Genomic DNA, 17,433 nt, shown 5'->3' with positions numbered 1-17,433 from the left:
AAAAAAAAAAAAAAAAGTAGTGGGGATTACAGGCACTGCGCTGCTATAAAGATAAATAAATAAATGCAGGGGATGGGGTCTCTTTTTCATTCCAAACAGGGCTGGCAAGGCTATCCTAGCTTCCTCTTGCTGTAAATAACCTTGCCAAGGTACTGTGAAAGCTTTGAACTTCGCAAAGGATTCAGAGTTGTGGGCCCAGTGGGGGAAGACCCAGAGTCCAGGTTACACCACAGCTTATTCCGCTGAGCCTGTGCTGATGCTGGGGTTTGGGATGTGTTATTAACAAGATATCCATTTTCCATTGGAGGCTTCTCCTGCAGCTGCCATTTTATGAGGGAAGAGGAGGGGGAAGAGGGGTAGTGGAGAAGAGAAATTCAAGTATACCAGTATTTCTGCCCCCCAAACGGACAGCACCTCACCAGATAGATATTGAAGAGCTCTTTGCTTTTTCTAGATGTTTTTATTTTTAAGGAGGTACATTTTGATTTCCAAAGTGGTTTTTATTGCACAGGTGAAAAAAAAAAAAACAAAACCCAGAATCTGTTTTGGGCCTGAATCAGCCCCTCAGGCATTGGGGGGCTATTTGCCTGCCACTTCAAGGACCAGGGAAATGTCGGCATGGGTGGGGCCAGAAGTGAGCCACCACCTAGCTTTCTATCCAGGGAAGAGGCCGTAGCTATGGCATTCGCTGACCTGAGCCAGAAAAGACAATTTTAAGTCACGGGCGGCCTGCGGCTTAAGAAACATTTGCACAAGAGGAGACAGCTGCAAATGTCCATGCTGGATTTGGAAACGTTCTGCTCTGTGTGCTGCCTGAGACTCTGCTGTTGGCTTCTACAGAGCAAGGGTGCCAAGCGCCTGAAAGCGTGGCTAGAGAACAGCCTGTGGGGTGGGGGTGGGGGGGCGATGGCGGTGGCGGTGGTGGGGGTGGTGGTAGCAGCGGCAGTGGTGGTGGCAAGCTGGCTAGAGCTTCTGGCTGGCTAAGCTCCGGTTGCCCTCCATTTAGGGGATTCCTCTGTTAGCAAAATTTGCGGTCTCCTGCTCAAGAATATTCCCCAAATGCCAGTTTTAGAGTCACTGATTTGGGGCAAGACTCAGGTAGGAGACCTGGTACGTGAATGGATGTGGAAATGAAGAAATGAAGGGGAAGTAGTAATGTCCTCATTTCCTCTGTATTCTGTGTTGCTCTGGAAGTGTTGTACCTTCTTGTCCCATTGGCCCCAAATCCACAGTAAAATTGTAGCTCTTGTACAGAAAAAAACTCTGTTGCAGTAATTGGTGCATTAGAGAGTATTTGTACATACACAAATTTGGTATTCTGGGGGTATATATTTGGTGTATTTGTACATAAACATGGATTACATATTGCAGAAAGTATTGGTCATAAATGTAGGTATATATGTTTCTTTTTGTAGCTGGGAAAATCATAGACCTGCTTCCAAATAAAGAGTTTGAGGAATTACACATCTGTCTCTCTGTCTTCCTCTCTCTCTCCCCCCCACACACCCCACTGTCTTTCTTACAGTGGCTAGAAATCCCCCCATCATGGTATTTCATGCAGCCGAGCACAGAAGATACTCTTCTAATTGGCTCAAATCTGTAAACATCCGAGGGGTGCGGCAAAAAGCGAGCAAACATTTTTGCTGCAGAAATTTGCATAAACCTTCAGAGAATCCTTTGCAAACCCAGACGATGCTTTTCAGCCCTGGATTGCTTAGAGTCTGCTTAGAGAGGTCTGTAAACCGTTCAGAGAAAAGGACCCTCCAATGTTAACACTGAATGAAAGAACCAAGCCTTCGAAATGATTTAGGTTCTCTGTTTTTGAGAACCAGGAACACACAAAAGAGGGTGTGGGTCTCAATGGTTTCTAGAGAAAAGTCAGTTCAGGGACTGCCATTTTGTGAGGTTCCACAAAGCCCAGCACACCCGCTTACCTCTGCGCAGGAGAAAAAGTACAAATATGGCTGCCTATTCAACAATGCAATGTCTTTTTCCCATCCCTCCTTCCCCAAGCTGAAAAGGAGGGTCACAAAGCTCCGCTTTTATTTGGGTAGGAGGAAACTGACAATTGAGATTATTTCTTAGAATATTTTAGAAGTGAGCAATCTCTGTTCAGTTCCACATGTACAGACCAGTATAAAGTGTTCTAGCTTAGAAAGGGCCCCCAAAACTTGCCCCACGTATTTTTACACTTTTCTTACACATTTTCTTTTGTAATTAAAAACATTGTTTTATTATTCTTCAGTGCAGAAGGTGTTGCTATTTCACATCCAAGCTTGTGTCCTCTGCTTCCCTGGTGTTTGCTGAATGTTCCGGCATCTGGGGGGTAGACAGGGGAATACAGAGAACATTTTAATGGACTTTGGCTACTGCTATGGTTCCCTCCAGCAAAACTAGAGCACACTGTTTCTAGAAGGAATATGACTTTTGCTGACAGATGGCAACAGAATTCCTTTAATAAAAAACATCCAAGGTCATCGGAACCTTTTCAAGGGATACAAATGGCCTGCTCCAGAGGGTGCTATGTATTTCCTGCTTAAGTCTACGTCCACTGAGGTACTTACTGGGTGTGAGGATGTTAATAGCAGAGAACCTACACATACACATCCAATGCAAATATTTATAAATGCATTACTAGAAGTTCAAAGACAGTGTCCTTGAAAGCTTGGAGGGATGGGTTACCTCTTTCACACAGGTTCTGAAGCCTGGATGGCCATGCCTATGAATGCATTAATGATGAGGAGAATGCTGGGGACCTCAAGGACATTTACTTTCAGCTGGTGTTCTCTGCAGCAGCTCCTATCAGAAGTGCAAAAGGAATGTGATTCCTGCCTTTGAAGAAAAAAGACTATTTTTTCCCCCAAGGTTGAAATGGGGATCAGCTCTTTTCCCGAACAAATGGAACCCCTTTCCTCTTCAGTGTTGCATTGCGCAGGCTTTCCAATGGTCAAACGTTTTGGGGACAAGGCAAGAGGGGGAAATTAAATTGCACAGAAATAAGAAGTGCACTTAGGGGAGACACAGCAAGGGGTTTCATAGGGGATCCAGAAAGACTGCTTCTCCTTTAACCCGGTACTGTCCAGAAGGATATTTCTGCCAAGATAAATTGCCAAGCATTGGGAGTTCAGACTGTTATCTTGGAGAACCTGACAAGCAACCTAAAACCATCACCAGGATTTGAGCTGGTTGGTACCTCTCCTACCCCCAGAAACCCAAAGAAATGGGAGGGACCCCAATTTATGTTGGAGAGGGAAAAGGGGACGGCGGGCTTTCTTGGCCTGCAGAGCCCAGGTTTTCTGCGCAAGATCGCTGGGGGGGCTGGCTTGCCTGCAGATAGATGAGAGGGGCAAAAACCGAAAGTGCTTAGCTGCCGCTCCGGAGCGGGCCTTTCTGCGAGGGGAGGGGAGGAGAAGCCAAGTGACCCGCGCAAGGAGAGTCAGAGGGGGGTGACTGCCAGGATCAACTCCCCGAGCGCCTGGGCAGTACACCGCATTCATTTCCCCCTCTAACACAACGCCCTATTCAGCAGAGGTTTCGAGCCAAATCAAAAAAGAGCAAAAGAAATACTTCCTAGAAGAGGTGAGAGTCAGGACCCATGGAGGCAAGAGACGCAGAGACAACAGAGGGGAGCAGAGAGGAAGAAAGAGGAGAGGAGGAAGGAAGGAAAAGGAGGAGGAAGAGAGAGAACAGAAGAGAGAGGGGAGAGAAAGAGGAAAAAACATGGCGCTTGCGAGCTGTATGTGCAAAATCCGCAAGGAATTGCAGCAAATTCCTTTTTGTTTGAAGAAAATTTACAACTTGGTAATAGACCTTTTTATGACCTATTTGCGGTCGTCATTGGCTGCGGCTGGTCATGTGCAGGCGCCGCTCGCCTTCACGGCCTTTTTCCTGATTTCCCAGGCGAATTTCCCCCCGCATTCTGCCTTCCTGGAGCCTCACCCCCTCTTTTTCTAACCTTTGTCTCTGCAGAGGTGGGATCCAGTCGCCGGCTGCGGGATTGCGGGGTCCGCGGCGGCCTCCGCTCCCGCCCGGCGCCCAACGTGGCCCCACCGCCGCTTTGCTCGGGCCGCGCCGCTGCCGCCTCCGGAGCCGGTGGGGAGCCCGGCGGGCGGGAGAGCCCGGAAATAGCCCTGGGCTCGGAGGCCCCCGCCGGCGCCGACAACGCTCGCCGGGAGCGGCCGGCCTGCTCCGGGTGACTGCAGCCGCGCGGTTCCGACGCGACTCCTTCCCCAACACGAGCGGATCCCTGCCGCCCCGAGTGCGCGAAGCCCGGCAGCGCCCAATGGATTACTGCAGCCGCCCTGGCCGACCGCCGCCTCCCGCTCGGCAGCCTCCGGGTAAGAGTCGCCCCTCCCCGCGCCCCTGCACTGCCACCGAGGAGCTCCAGGCGCCCACCCCCTTGGGCAGCCCAGTGAGCCTGCCCCGACTCCCTATACTTCTCCGGGACCTTGGGGTGACTGCGCCCGCGGCTCCCTCTTCACTCCATCTCTGAGCAGGCATCCCCTGGGGCCCCGGATGGGGTCCAGCTGAGCTCAGAAGTCGAAGGGAAGCCCCATTTCCTCTCGAGCTTCCGAGAGGTGGAGAGCAGCAGATAGGACCCCACTGCCTGGATGGAGAGCTCCTCAATCCCCACCCTGGGAAGAATGGGTAGATGGTTCCTGGATGGCTTAGCTTTGCTGTGGATCATTTGAAGGCATTCTATAGTATAGAGCAGTGTTTTGCGGCTTGTCTGTGGTCAAAGGTATCTGGGAGGCTAACAGGTGTTTTTTGAGGGTTGGGGCTTGGGGTGGGGGTGGGGTGGATTCTGTATACCCAAGATGTGTTTGGTTTGTTAATCTAGGCTTTGGTGAGTGATGCTGGCTGATTTCTAGGCTTTATTGAGCTTTATGTATGAGATGGAATTTTAAATATTTTAAACCGTTTCTCTAGTTTTTAGAGAATTTTTGTAACAAGTCGAGAACGTTTCCCCCCATATCTAATAATCTGTTAGGTGAAATTGGATTATTTTATATCGCAAAATGTATACATGTTTTGGGAGGTAATAGTATCAGAAAAGCTGGTGCAGGTCTTGGGTAAAAAGCAATAGATATTTAAGAAATGCAAACCATGTCTAAGTTCAAATATCGCGTGTCTTTCTTATTTGCCAGAAGAGGAAAAGAGTAGATATTTTGCTTTCTAAATGCACTGTCGTGGTGTTTTGCCTACAAATAAACGTTGTATAGCAACATTTTACCCTCTACTTCAAAATTACTGAACTGAAACATTATCTATGCATCAAAAGAAAATCCTTTGCAGAAAAAAAGAATGCTTTTATCCCACCCATTTTGAACAGTACTTAAGGATGCAGTTCTCAAAATCCTCTTGACTCTTCCCTCATGAACACCTTGCGAAATATTAAAACCTGTGGACAATCTGCCGCATTGCGCATGGGATGGACCTGCGCACCGCTGAATATCTTCCCCAAAGCACCCAGCGGCGAGTCCTAGTAGTCCAGATATTCCTTTGTAATCGTTTTGACCATAAATGTATTTCTAAACAATAAATGACATCTTTGTAGAAAGGTATTTTTAGCAATTCACGATGGAATCACGCTGGTTTCAAAATGGAGGGCCACTATTTGTGGCCAGTTGACGTCTGAGGGATTGTGGTGGATCACTATGATCTCACAAATAAGAAACTGAATGATATTTTTTATTTGGAATGTCTGCATTTTGTAACTATTTCACCACTACGGTACAATGGCTGTCGAGATCATTGTTTCATATTGGTAAAAAGCATTGCCTATTGAAAAGCAGGCCCCTGGTCAGGCACATAGGCCTGTCCCCTGGCCTAAGGAGCCCCCTAGGTGGGCTGGGACAAGTGTGGGGGTGGGGAGGAGTTGTGGCTGTGATGGCCAAGCCCTAGTGTTCACTTTTCCCTGGGTTCGGTGGCTGAGTGCGCCCAAGTGACTAAGAACTTAGGCGGGCTGCAGGTCCTTTTAAGAAGCAGAGGGTGAGGTCATGGGCAGATATGGAGGACTGAAGGGTTCTTTGTAACTCCTGTGCTAGCATTAAGAGTTTATTGGAACTAAGTGGTCGGTTGCATTTAAGGGAGTAAATAATCTGCAAATCACATTTGAACTCGGGCCAGAAGGAGACCAGTTAACGCTTTTGCTACTGCCGGAAATGCCCCCATTGTTCCGGATAACCCAAAAAATTAAACCCAATTTTTAAAAATTAAATAAGAAACACTTGGATTGTAAGAGCTCACAAGCCGGGAAGTGTAACTCCCAGCGTATTCAGTGGGAACCTCCATCCGTTTATAGTTCAGGCAGCCGGTGACATGTCCGGGCCTTGGTGTTTACCGGTCAGGCTGTGAGCTGGGCTTGCACTCTTCACGGGGACCAGCGAAAAGAACGAAGCTCGCTCTTATAAATGTGGCCAAGTACCAGGGCTAAAAACCAAACGTATTTTCTTATCAGATGCTCCTCCAAACAAGTATATTTCGCCAGAATTCTTTCTGAACTAGAAAAGCAGGGGAAAATCGGAACAAAGACAGTATTTCACTCTGGGCAGGCAGGCAGCTGTTAGAGGTATTTACGGCCTTGCCGCAGTGCGGCCGCGGGGCAGGGCACGCGAGGGCACCGGAAGCTAGGGAGAAGCCACCAAGAACTCGGAATTCCGATGTAAGTCCAATTTGGGGCCACTTTTTCCGGAATTGGTGTGAACAGATACCCTCTTTCTAGGAAATGGTCCCTTAGACTTGATGGCTGTGCCGAATGAGGGATAAGTTGTGCTTTCTGACCATAGGGAGTGATTCCCCCCCCCCCCGCCCCGCCTTGATTAACGACTCAAGAGAAGCCGTGCAGTAGATGTGAAATTGCTAATCCAAATGACAACCTTGAGAGTGTTCGTTGACAACATGGCGATTTTGTTGGTTTGGCGGAACAGAGCTTGCAAATCAGAAAGGACCGTTGGGGGTTTTAATACAGGTTTTGCTGAAGAAGAAAAAAAAGAAAGGAAGGAAGGAAGAAAAAGTACGTTTTCTGCCTCTCTCAGAAGGGGTGTCCAAGCTGCTCTGCAGGTAAGCACGCAAGGAGTGCGCGGTGGCACACACCGCAAAGCGCTGCGCACGCTGCGCTTACCGTTCAGGGCTCTAAGCGCCTGCCACGCACGCTCGTTTGGCGTGTGGCGCATGTGCAGTGAAATAGCCCAGCCCGGGGATCCAACCATAAGGCGCAGATGGGGGGAGGGGTTGAGCGGACTCAGAGCAGGAAGATATAACCTGATCTTGCCACTCCTCCCTCCCTCAGAATTCGCTACTCATCTTGCCTTTATTCCTGCCTTCATTCTAAATATAGCCAACCATGTTGTCATTGATTACGTTATTTTCAAGCATCTTGACTCACCACCCCATCCCAATTTAAGTCTGTACTTTAGAAACAGCCTGCAAATAGGAACTAGTGGCCAAAGGGAAGCCAAATCTTTCAAGGTGTTAAAAGAAACACACACACACACACACACACACACACACACACACACACACACACACACACACTTTTAACACTTAAAAGTAGATTTATATGTGTGATCCTCGGGGAAGTGTATAGATTTTTTTCCAGCCTGGTGCCTCTGCTTGGGAAAAGGCCTTTCCTCCTGGCGTCTACTCAAACCGCCAAACTTCGGGCCAGTACTTCAGGCGGACCATTCCCGGATTTTGTTACTCTAGAGCAGCACGTTTGAGGGCTCTGAGGGGGCCAGTGGCTCAGCATAGAGCGGCCAAATAAATAAATAAACGACAAACCGGAGGGATTTTCCGCCTGGACTCGCCTAATTAATAAGGGATGCACTCTCCTGGGCCACAAGCCGGGACGAGGTTGGGGGTGGGATGGGAGCCATTCTCTGGATCCTTTCGACTTCTGGTCGCCCCAGGGACACTGAGGGACCAGCTCAGAGCCTTTGGTGCGGAAGACCTCCACCCGCGCGTAGAAGCCTCAGAACGCGGTTTCCCGGGCAGGCTCAGTCCCCCTGCTCGACTGTCGGCGCCTTGTCCAGGAGGAGGCGCTGTAGGACAAGCGTCTCGCCCGCTGCAGCGGCGCCGGAGATGCCCCGGGCGCGGGCGGGGGTAGGGAAAGACATGTGACTCCCCTCCCTCCTCTTCTAATCGCAGGGTGCTTTCGGTCTCGGAGGAGGGTCGGAGGTACGGCACCCACCCCCAGAGGGCCGCTTCCCTGGAGGGGCAGCCAAGGCAGAACTGAGGCCCCGGAGCCTGAAGGTAGTGGTGGCAGGCCACCTCACTTCCTCCGCCTTCCCGGAGGTGGCGCGATTTCTGCGCACTGGGCTAAGAGCAGGAAACCAGGGTCCCGCGGTTGGACAAGCCGCGTTTAACCAGCCCCCTGAGGCTGGGCTGCTGTTCTTGCCACTTTTCCTTGCTGTGATCCCTGATACCCAGAACGGACAGCCTTGAAAAGCACTGCGTTCAGCGCCCCCCATCCCGACGTTGTCGGAATGGCCTAGACTTGGCTTTCCTACGACCGGGCTTGGGTTGAGGGATTCCCTCTGGCCTTCCTTGAGGCTCTCGGGGAGAATCTCATTGACTTTGCAGGTTGAGGACACTGCAGATTGTCATCTCTACTTTTTTCCCACACCCTTTTTTCACCACTGCGCCCATTTCAGGACTTTGGTGGGCTCCACGGGGTGTACCATTGTGACACCCACCTTCAACATCGGGCTCTGATCCAATCCCACTGATCCTCCATGGCAATGCAGTCTTTTTCTTCCCTCTTTTCCCTACTTTAGGCCAACGATTCTTAATGAAGGCCTGCATTCAAATTGTTAATAATTTAGGTTCCTGGGTCTCAGGCCAGACATTAAATCAGAATATCTGGGACCTGCATTTTGTAAACACGCTCTCCCAAGGCAATTAAGAAGCATGCTTACATTTGTGAACCGCTGGTCAAGAGTCTCTCCTGATTCTTCTGTGGTTCTTTGGTGTCCAGGCTCCAAGTTCCCTTTACTGCTCAGCACCCCCATAGTTCCTGGGGCTCCCTCCCTAATCACGTTTTTAAATGTCACTACCCCATAGGTTGATTAATTGCTCCCATTTAGGGAAGGGGAACATTGACTTCTTACTAACTAAAGATTTTAAAGAGAACAAAAATGTTCTCAGTCCGGACTGCTTAGGTTCAATTCTTTACTACTAACCTGCTATGTAACCTTAGGAAAGTAAGGCCTGTTCCCTCATTTGAAAAGGAGGAATAAGAGTACCTTCAAGGGTCGTTATGAAGATTTTTACTTATACAGCAATGCTATGTACCATGCACTATTCTCACCACCTTGCATACATTAACTCACTGGTTAAGTACTTAAAAACTGTATTTTGGCACATAACAAACATTCAGTATGTGTTACTTATCATCAGTATCCTTTTCCTGCTCAACAATCAGGCCTAGACTTTTAGAGCTGAAAGAGACCTGGTTCATTCACCCAATTCTTGAATTCTACAGAGGAGAAGACAGGCCTAGGCTGGCTCACCCAGGAGAACATAGATCTGGGACTCTTCCTATTGCTGTGGTGGGCCTTGTAGGCCCTGCCCCCTTGGGTCTCAGTATCTGGCATCTGCCTATGGGTAGACTTCAGGGCCACATTCAGAAGGAAAGTGCCCCTAGCTCCTCAGTGGGCAGATGTCAGGTTGAAGAGGCCTTGCACCCACACAGGCACATCTCGGGCTTCTACAGAAGGCTTCAGGCCTTTCCTGAGAGCAGGCCTCCCACTATGCAGCTCCTAGAGTCACCTTCTCCACCACCACCTATCACTGACACCCACCAGAGCAAGTCTCTTGAAATCTGGGGCAGGATAGAAAAGCAAATGGCCAGTGGGATGTCAGAAGTGTTCCATTCCCTCTTAATCGGCTTATGTTTAAAGATCTTGGCCTCAGGGCCATGGCTGAGCCACAGCTCCCAACTTGGGCCACAGTGATGCCAAGGTAGATCTTGGAGTGGCCTTACCCTCCCAGATTTCCATCAGCTCTTGCAATTTTTTGAGATTCCTTATATCTTTTAAGAAGAGCTATGTAAGTGCTACTTCATGCTACAACCCATGTACACGCACACACCCCTTGTAACCAGGTTCCACCCCCTTAGTCCTGGCTTCCATGACTTATACTTACAGATTTTTCCTAACAGGGCCTCCGCAGCCATTGGCCAAACTGCTTCTCTTGGCTTAACCAGGAAAATCTGGGTCAGATTTTCTCTCAAAACACACATGGTCTCTTTAGCTATCAACCACGTCAGATGAGGTTTGGCCCATGGCATAGGGCAGTGCTGCATTCCCAGCCACACCCAACCCCTGTGCCATCTAACCTCCACTCTTGTTTCTCAAAGTACTAAGGTGACCACCCCAGACCTTCCCTTTCTTGGGACCACTGGGGGCTTCGTCGCCCCCGGCTCCATCATCAGAGATCCTGTCTCAGGGCCCATTCTTTTGGATCCCATCTCTCACTATTGGAGTTTTCTTCTGGGGTCACCTTTTCTTCCCAGAGGACACCAAGCCAGACCTCCAATGAGAAGACTCCATTGTAGGGGGTAGGGGTGAGGGTAGTGGGAGAAGTGTTCCTCTTCCAGTGATAGAATACAGGGCCAGGAATATGGGATCATATTTCTCTCCTGCTCGGGACTTCCTGCTCAGCCCTTCTCTGGCTCTACCCCCATCCTGTGTTCCTAAGTGCCAGGCCTGTGTAGTCTCCTTCCAACTGCCCCCCATCTAGGGATTTCATTCAGAGTCCCATCCCTACCTATCCTGGTTATGCAGACACTTAGCTTAAGAAGAGACAGGACACCTAGGTGGCTCAGTCAGTTCAGCATCTGACTTTGGCTTAGGTCATGATCTCATGGTTCATGAGTTCAAGCCCCACATTGGGCTCTGTTCTGACAGCGCAGAGTCCGCTTCAGATCCTCTGTACCCCTCTATCTCTGCCCCTCCCCCACTCATGCACACACACACACACACACACTCTCACTCTCTCTCTCTCTCTCTCTCACTCGCTCGCTCGCTCAAAAATAAACATAAAAAAAAAAGAGGAGTGCTCAACAATACCTCTGGGCAAGAGGCCTCTTAAAAGTCAATGTCAGAATATTCTTTCCTGGAGCCACATAGCAAGGACCGTTAGGGTGGGCAGAGGGTAGGCCTCATTACATTTGGACTATAGCCGACACCTGCTGGTGCGCCTTCACTTTCTCCTCCTTCCTGGAAAAGCTGCTCTGGCTTCTAGGTTGGTGGAGTCCTACACGGGACCCTACCTCATGGGAGCTCTCTGGGCAGGAATTCCCAGGACTGGCTCTTTCTAGCCAAATGGGGAGGGGTAGTGCCCAGAGTCCCACTTTCCCCCAAAACTAATTCCTTACAAGTTGTAAAGAAGGCTTCAACCTCTCCTTCCCCACCTCTTCTTCCATTACCAGCACCAACACCACCATTGAAACTCCTTGAGAAAACTCCAGCAAACTGGCCCAAGTTAGTATGTTGCTACCCCTGATGCTCAGTCTTTTTATTAGATTAAGTTTGTTCTTCCCCATCCCCACTCTCTCATTCATTCACAGACGCCCGGGACACTGGGGGCCCTGGGGCAAGCAAAGACTGTAGGAAGGTGGACACTCTCTCCTTAATCATGTTCCTGGCTGCTCTAAGATTAGAAAGTAATTGAAAATGTCTGCCTTAATGTCTTCCTTTCCTCCTTTTCTGTATGCATAGCTAGTTACTTTCCTGTTATTATCTAAATATACAGAGTAGTCTGTGTCATTTTATTAATCTTCCTGTGTAAGCCGCAGTAAAGACTGCAAGCCCAGTCACCATCCTTCATTTCCATTCATTCAGAAAATATCTACTGAGCCCGGATTAGGCGCCCGGCATTGTTTCAACCACCTCCTCAGCCTGGTCTCCTCCTTATATCCCACCCCCCGTGAAAAGCTCATCACAATTGCCTGGAAAGTCATATATCCTTTGATTAATTCTGTTTTATTAACCTAAGGAGAAATAAAGCTTTCCTCAACCTCTCAAATTCTAATTATTTTCTTACAGTGGATTAACTGGGACTTATTTTGAAACTGCTCACCTAGTCCTAACAGAATCAGAAATCAGTTTTTAAAGGGTCGATCTTTGCTCATACTTTAAAGACAGATGCTACCAACTGTAAAAGAAAAAGGTCGTCCTGAGTGGCTAATGGAGGAGGGGGGGAGAGAAAAAATGTCCTACGGTAGGTAGGTCGGAGCTAACAGCTCCTGCTTTCTAGCTAATGAAAGTCAAACCAGGAAATGGGTTTAGAAATACACAGTGAATGGGTAGAAATTAGGATGCAAAGAGATCTTTGTAGAGAGGGGTTTCTTTCAGGGGCTTGGTTGGACTTGCTGATGAGAGCTTTTGCAACTGAAGTTGACTTAGAAATCATATATGTGTGTGGGCTTTACAAACCTACACATAACACCTAATGCTTTTTTAACCAGAATAGTCAAAAACACACGTATTTTCACACTGGTGCAAACTCTGGCGGGCTATGGAAGGGTGCTGGGGTCACTTCTCGTTTTATTTACCCACCTTGGTAGGAGCTGGGGGCATCTTTCCCACCCCCACCTTGCCCAGCACAGAATGTCACATCCTCCTGGAGAGCAGCGCTCAGGCCCAAGCTCCTTTTCTGGGCTTTCTCAGCAGGAGAGTGCACTCCCTCCTCCTCTCTTAGGCTCTCCCTCCAGTGGGAGTGGCAGCGTGGGGGTGGGGGTGTAGCTTTGTGCTCAGGTTTGGGCTCAGGGACTCGAGCCCTGTGGGAGTAGGGACATCTGACTTCCTGGGCTTGGGTTCCTTGAGAGCCTCATTTGCTTCCTCACACCCTGTCCCCTTCACACCAGGGCTGTTTTATTGTTTTATAACCTTCTTTAGAGCTTCAGTTGCCAAAGATTCCGATGGGGCTATTCTCCAGTTTCTCACTTTACCAAACCCCAAGTCTTGCTGTTTTAAGCAGTTTGGTCACTTGCAAAGGCTCCCCTTTCAGATCTAAGCAAATTATAGAAACCTCTAGGCATGTGGCTACCTTCACCTTTCTCACTGAGTCCATCCACAACAATACAGATCCAAGTGTTAACTCCAGCTGCCCCCCACAAGCCCACCCAGCCTCTCCCTCACCACCCTTTTTCTGTTGAAGTTTGAACAAAATCTCAAATAACTTCTGGTATATACAAGTAAGAGGTAACCTTTGATTTTCCTCTTTATTTACCACATCTAGAGCTAGAAAATGATTGAAATAAAGGAGCTGATGGTACTCACAGTGAATGCAGCCAAAGAATCATAAGACATGCCCACCAACCAGTCTTTTCGAAATAGCCCTATCTCCCAACTTAAACAGACTTCTCTGAAAAGATGCTATTTGAAAAGCCCAGGGTATTGATATGAATATGACCCCCCTTGCATCCTGAATATTTGGAACTATTTAAGTGTGAGAGAACAGTTTCAGTGAACCTTTATTTAGTGAATAAAAGTTTAAAGCCGAAGGTTATTTATGGTTGTGCAGAGATGAGACCTGAGTGGCTATTTACGAGCACGTGATTCCAATAAACTTTGTTTTATGGCTTGAGAGTTGACAAGCCAAAATATAATTCCCACCATAAATTAGGTTAAGAGCATACAAGTGCAGATGCTTGGTTCTTGGAGCAGCGATAGGGAAGTGAGAGGCTCCAGCTAGCGCCAGGCTCAGAAGGAGACAGTTCGACTCCCAGTTCCCCTGCCCACTGGGAGAAAAAAACAGTAAGTCACTTACTACTTTTTCCAGGACAACTCCAGGGGTGGGGGATCTCTCTGCCTTGTCTTTTCTGCCGGGGGTGAGGGGAAGTCCCATCGAAATTAATGTTCATTTTAGCCTAAACCTAAATTAACAAATAGAATGGGACTCCTGGGCTCTTCCCCTCCCTTCGGGACATAGAAAGTTAGGAACTGAGGGCTCCTACCTCACAAAAGGGACTTACTGTCTCTCTCTTCCTCATAATGGAGCATCTGCTTCAGACGGGAATGAAACTGTGGTAGTCTAGGTGGAGAGAGTGGCGGGGGGGGGGGAGGGAGAGAGAGAGAAAGAATAAGGATGGAGATGGCTTTGCCTCTGAGATTTCTCAGAGAAGACTGCCATCATAGAAGGGATGAAAACTTAAAGCTGGACACCAGCCCCTGTGAGGATCACCGCTTTGCTTTGTGGGCTCTCCAGAAGCAATACTGACAAAATACTGCCCGGTCCATAGAGCTGCATAACAATCTAAAGCATTGCCATTTACCTTCAAACCCATCGATTTTCCTCCTCCTTCGTTATCATTTGAATCCTCATTTCCCTTGGAAATTGCTCTTTGTTTTGAATTGGAGCAGGAGTGGGAAGGCAAGTCCCAGTCATGCCTGGTCCTTCTTTGGGAAGGAGAAGACAGGTTTGGGGGGGCGCTAGTTGGGGCTGAGGAATTTGAAACTAATCTGAAACTGGCAAAAGGGGTTGAATTGCTCCTAGCGCGAGGCAGACAGGGCGCTAGGGCAGGGGACAGATGCAGCGCCTGCCCCCTCCCCAGTGGACTTGCGCCCACCCGGCTGATTGTGCAGAAGGAAAAACACAAAGGCCCATTTTCTCCTCGCTTCCCGTTTTCCCACTGGGGAAACCCTGTTACAGGCAGCCCGAGTCTGGCCAAGCAACCAGTAAGGTTTTGCCCAAGGGTGCATGGAGTGGGGGAGGTGTTGGGGACCATACTCTGCTACTCCCCGGGTCTGCCCTTGAGGACTGCGGTCTCCCGCTCCGCTCCGCGGAGAACTTGGCGCAGTTCCTGGGGGCGGCACCCGAAGCAGGGAGGTCTGGGTATTGGTGGGGTGTCTGGGCCTTGTCATTTTTCTGTGTATCCTCTACCTCTGCTTCATTATCATGTGGAATTTAAGTGACCCCCGTTTTCATTGCAACAGGTTCGGGACCATGAGAGGCTGCGGCTGTAAGTACCTTCCCGTTTCTTCCGAAATGCTAAGAGGCGGTATTGATAACTGGGGAGGTGTCGGCAGAAGGGCCGCGCCAGAAGAGTGGGCGGGTGGAAGAAGGGCCCTGACTGCCCTGGCCTGGCGGTGCAAGGGAAGCTCTCTCCGGGGTTGGAGGCTCTAAGTTGATTGAGCTCCTGGATGGATTTTCTGGGGCCTAGTTCACAGTCACCTATCCAAGAGAGCACACCGCAGGCTCTCACCCTTGTCTCCTTGGGCCTCTCTGGACCTTCTGGGCCTCCCCGGGCCTCCCCAGCTCGCACAGGTGCAGCTCCGCAGCAGCCTATGCTTCTGTTAGGAGCTTGCAGCTAATTAGCAGCCCGCTCCATTAACAAGTTGCGGCGAGCATCGCTTTCTGCTCTAACCAACCTGCTAAACACCAAAGCAATGCGATTCTCTTCCGCCCCCCCAGCCTAGCTTAACCCGTTCCAGCCTGGCGCAGTCTTCTCTTGTCTTCTTTTGTTTTTAATAAAAAGACGAAGGAAAGAAAGAAAAACGTAACCCTCTACGGCTGCGGGTGTGTGCAGTTGGCCCGCTTCCGGGAAGGAAGGGCTGCGAATTCTGAGCTGTAAGTGGAAATCCCTCCTCGCCCCTCCCCCGGCCACAGCTCCAGACGTTTGGGCTGTGGGCTGGGGACATGGGCTGAGCAAGGAGGGAGAGATACGAAGCTTCTGGTTCACTTCTGCTTCTCTGTAACTGCAATTCGAGAATTTTCGCGCCAGAGCCGCTAGTGTTGCAAGCAAACGTGGTTTTGGTGGTGGTAGTGGGGGCAGAGATTCTTGGGGTCCTGGGCTCAGAACTTTGGATCTTTCTGAGTTGCATGTGCCGCGGTAGACAGGTACATTTCTGAGGAGGCCTGTGGGGTCTCCAAGAAGACTATCCCATTTAAGTTGATGGTAGTGGCAGGAGAACCGAGGAAAAGATAGTGACCCTTCCCTTACTGCAAAATGGAGATGACTTTATTTTAATGGGAGATGGAATGAAGGAAGGCGGAAGGAGCCAGGCGCCCATCCTCTCTGGTGAGACACCCTCTCTTCAGGGTGGAAGAAACTGGTGCTTGGCTCTGGGCCAGGTTTCTTTGCCTTCCAGGGTGGGCAGCCTAGTTGACTTCCTGGGGGCTGTGTTCACCCCCAGGAGTGGAGATACCGCCCAGTTCATAATTCCTCTCTATTAATCAGGCTGGCTTAAGTGAAACGGGCTCTGGGCTCCAGGCTGGAAAATCTGGTGTCCCCAGGACACCCTGGTTTTGCCCCCTTCTGGCTGCTGCCCCTGCTCTGGGTGCTTATCTCTGCCAGGGCTCTTCGCTTGCAAACCCATTCGGCACCCTGTAGCTGAACACAGCACAAAAAGCCCGAGAGATCAAAAGCATTTGTATGGGCAGTTGAGCGGGAGGTGAATATTTAACGCTTTTGTTCATCAATAACTCGTTGGCTTTGACCTGTCTGAACAAGTGGAGCAATAAGGTGAAATGCAGGTCACAGCGTCTAACAAATATGAAAATGTGTACCCTCACCCGGGTCCCCACCCGGCCCAGCAGGCTCCCCCAATTTGTCTGGATAAAGCCTAGGCCCAGTGTCCCCAGGCAGGTGGGTATGTGGGAGCATTCGGCATTAGGGGAAGTTGGGGGGAACCACCCCCTTCAACAAGGAAATTTGGCTTGGGGCAGCCTCAGACTCTGGCTAGAATTGGCACCCAGGAAATCCCTACAAAATAGCCACAGCACTGGAACCAAAGGATGGGGGGTGTGGTGGGGAGCATGCAAAGTGCAGAGCAGAAGCAGGCAGCCAATTTTGCCAGGCTGAGAGGCAGAAAGGCGTTTCTCTGCTCTACCCCACCAGATGAAGGCTGAGGCTGAAACTAATTTTTGAATCACAAGGAGGAAATTAAAACAATCAAAAAAATTTTTTTCTAGCACCTCTGGCCTATGCTCACAGATCCAAAAGCCGGACTTGAGCCCGGGGCATCCTTCTGCCCCTGAAATCCATCCCGGCCCTGAGTGAGTCTGTGTTCTTGGTGCCCTAAACCGAGGGGTGAGCCCTAGACAGCGCTGAGGCACTGGGGCGGGCGGGTGCAACTCATGAACTTTTGTACTCTTGTGTGCTGCTGTCGGCAAAGCAAAAATAATGAAACTTTGTGATATGTTTGTAAATGATTTCGAATGACCCCTCGCCCTGCCCTTCACCATTAGCACTCCGACCCCAGCCCAGGGCAGCTTGGTGCCTGCAAGCAGTGCCTGCCGCAGGGTCTGCAGCTCTGGACGGAGAGGACAGCCCGGCACAGGGCCCAGGAAGGTAAATGCAAGACCTCTTGGGGAACTAGCTTTGTCAGCCAACCTGGCTTGCCCCTGCACTGGGAAGAAGAATGGGCAGAGGATATTCTCCTCTTGCATCTTTTCTCCTGCCACTAAGGGCATTTGCTCCTTTCT

At 49.7% G+C, this 17,433-nt stretch overlaps 1 protein-coding gene across 1 annotated transcript; it reads right to left on the bottom strand.

Annotated features, from left to right (window-relative positions):
• Positions 1-1,757: 1,757 nt before the first annotated feature.
• Positions 1,758-8,117, bottom strand: LOC125911396 (uncharacterized). Its single transcript, XM_049615258.1, has 4 exons — positions 8,016-8,117; positions 4,482-4,729; positions 3,956-4,367; positions 1,758-2,319 (listed from the first exon to the last, which is right to left on the bottom strand). Exons 1-4 carry the CDS (start codon positions 8,115-8,117, stop codon positions 2,260-2,262), a joined length of 822 nt encoding a protein of 273 aa, XP_049471215.1. The 3' UTR covers positions 1,758-2,259.
• Positions 8,118-17,433: the final 9,316 nt, after the last annotated feature.

The sequence above is a fragment of the Panthera uncia genome (assembly GCF_023721935.1).
Source record: "Panthera uncia isolate 11264 chromosome C1 unlocalized genomic scaffold, Puncia_PCG_1.0 HiC_scaffold_3, whole genome shotgun sequence".
NCBI lineage: Eukaryota > Metazoa > Chordata > Mammalia > Carnivora > Felidae > Panthera > Panthera uncia.
Note: the sequence above shows the minus strand (reverse complement) of the source record. Positions and strands in the feature narration are given on the sequence as shown.

Excerpts from the sequence above, each read along its gene's own strand:
- LOC125911396 (XM_049615258.1), bottom strand. The coding sequence starts at position 8,117 with ATGTCTTTCCCTACCCCCGCCCGCGCCCGGGGCATCTCCGGCGCCGCT. Across the intron at positions 4,730-8,015 it reads TCCTGGACAAGGCGCCGACA|ACAAGCCGCAAAACACTGCT; the intron begins GTCGAGCAGGGG and ends CTTTGACCACAG. Across the intron at positions 4,368-4,481 it reads GATGCCTGCTCAGAGATGGA|TGCAGGGGCGCGGGGAGGGG; the intron begins GTGAAGAGGGAG and ends CCTCGGTGGCAG.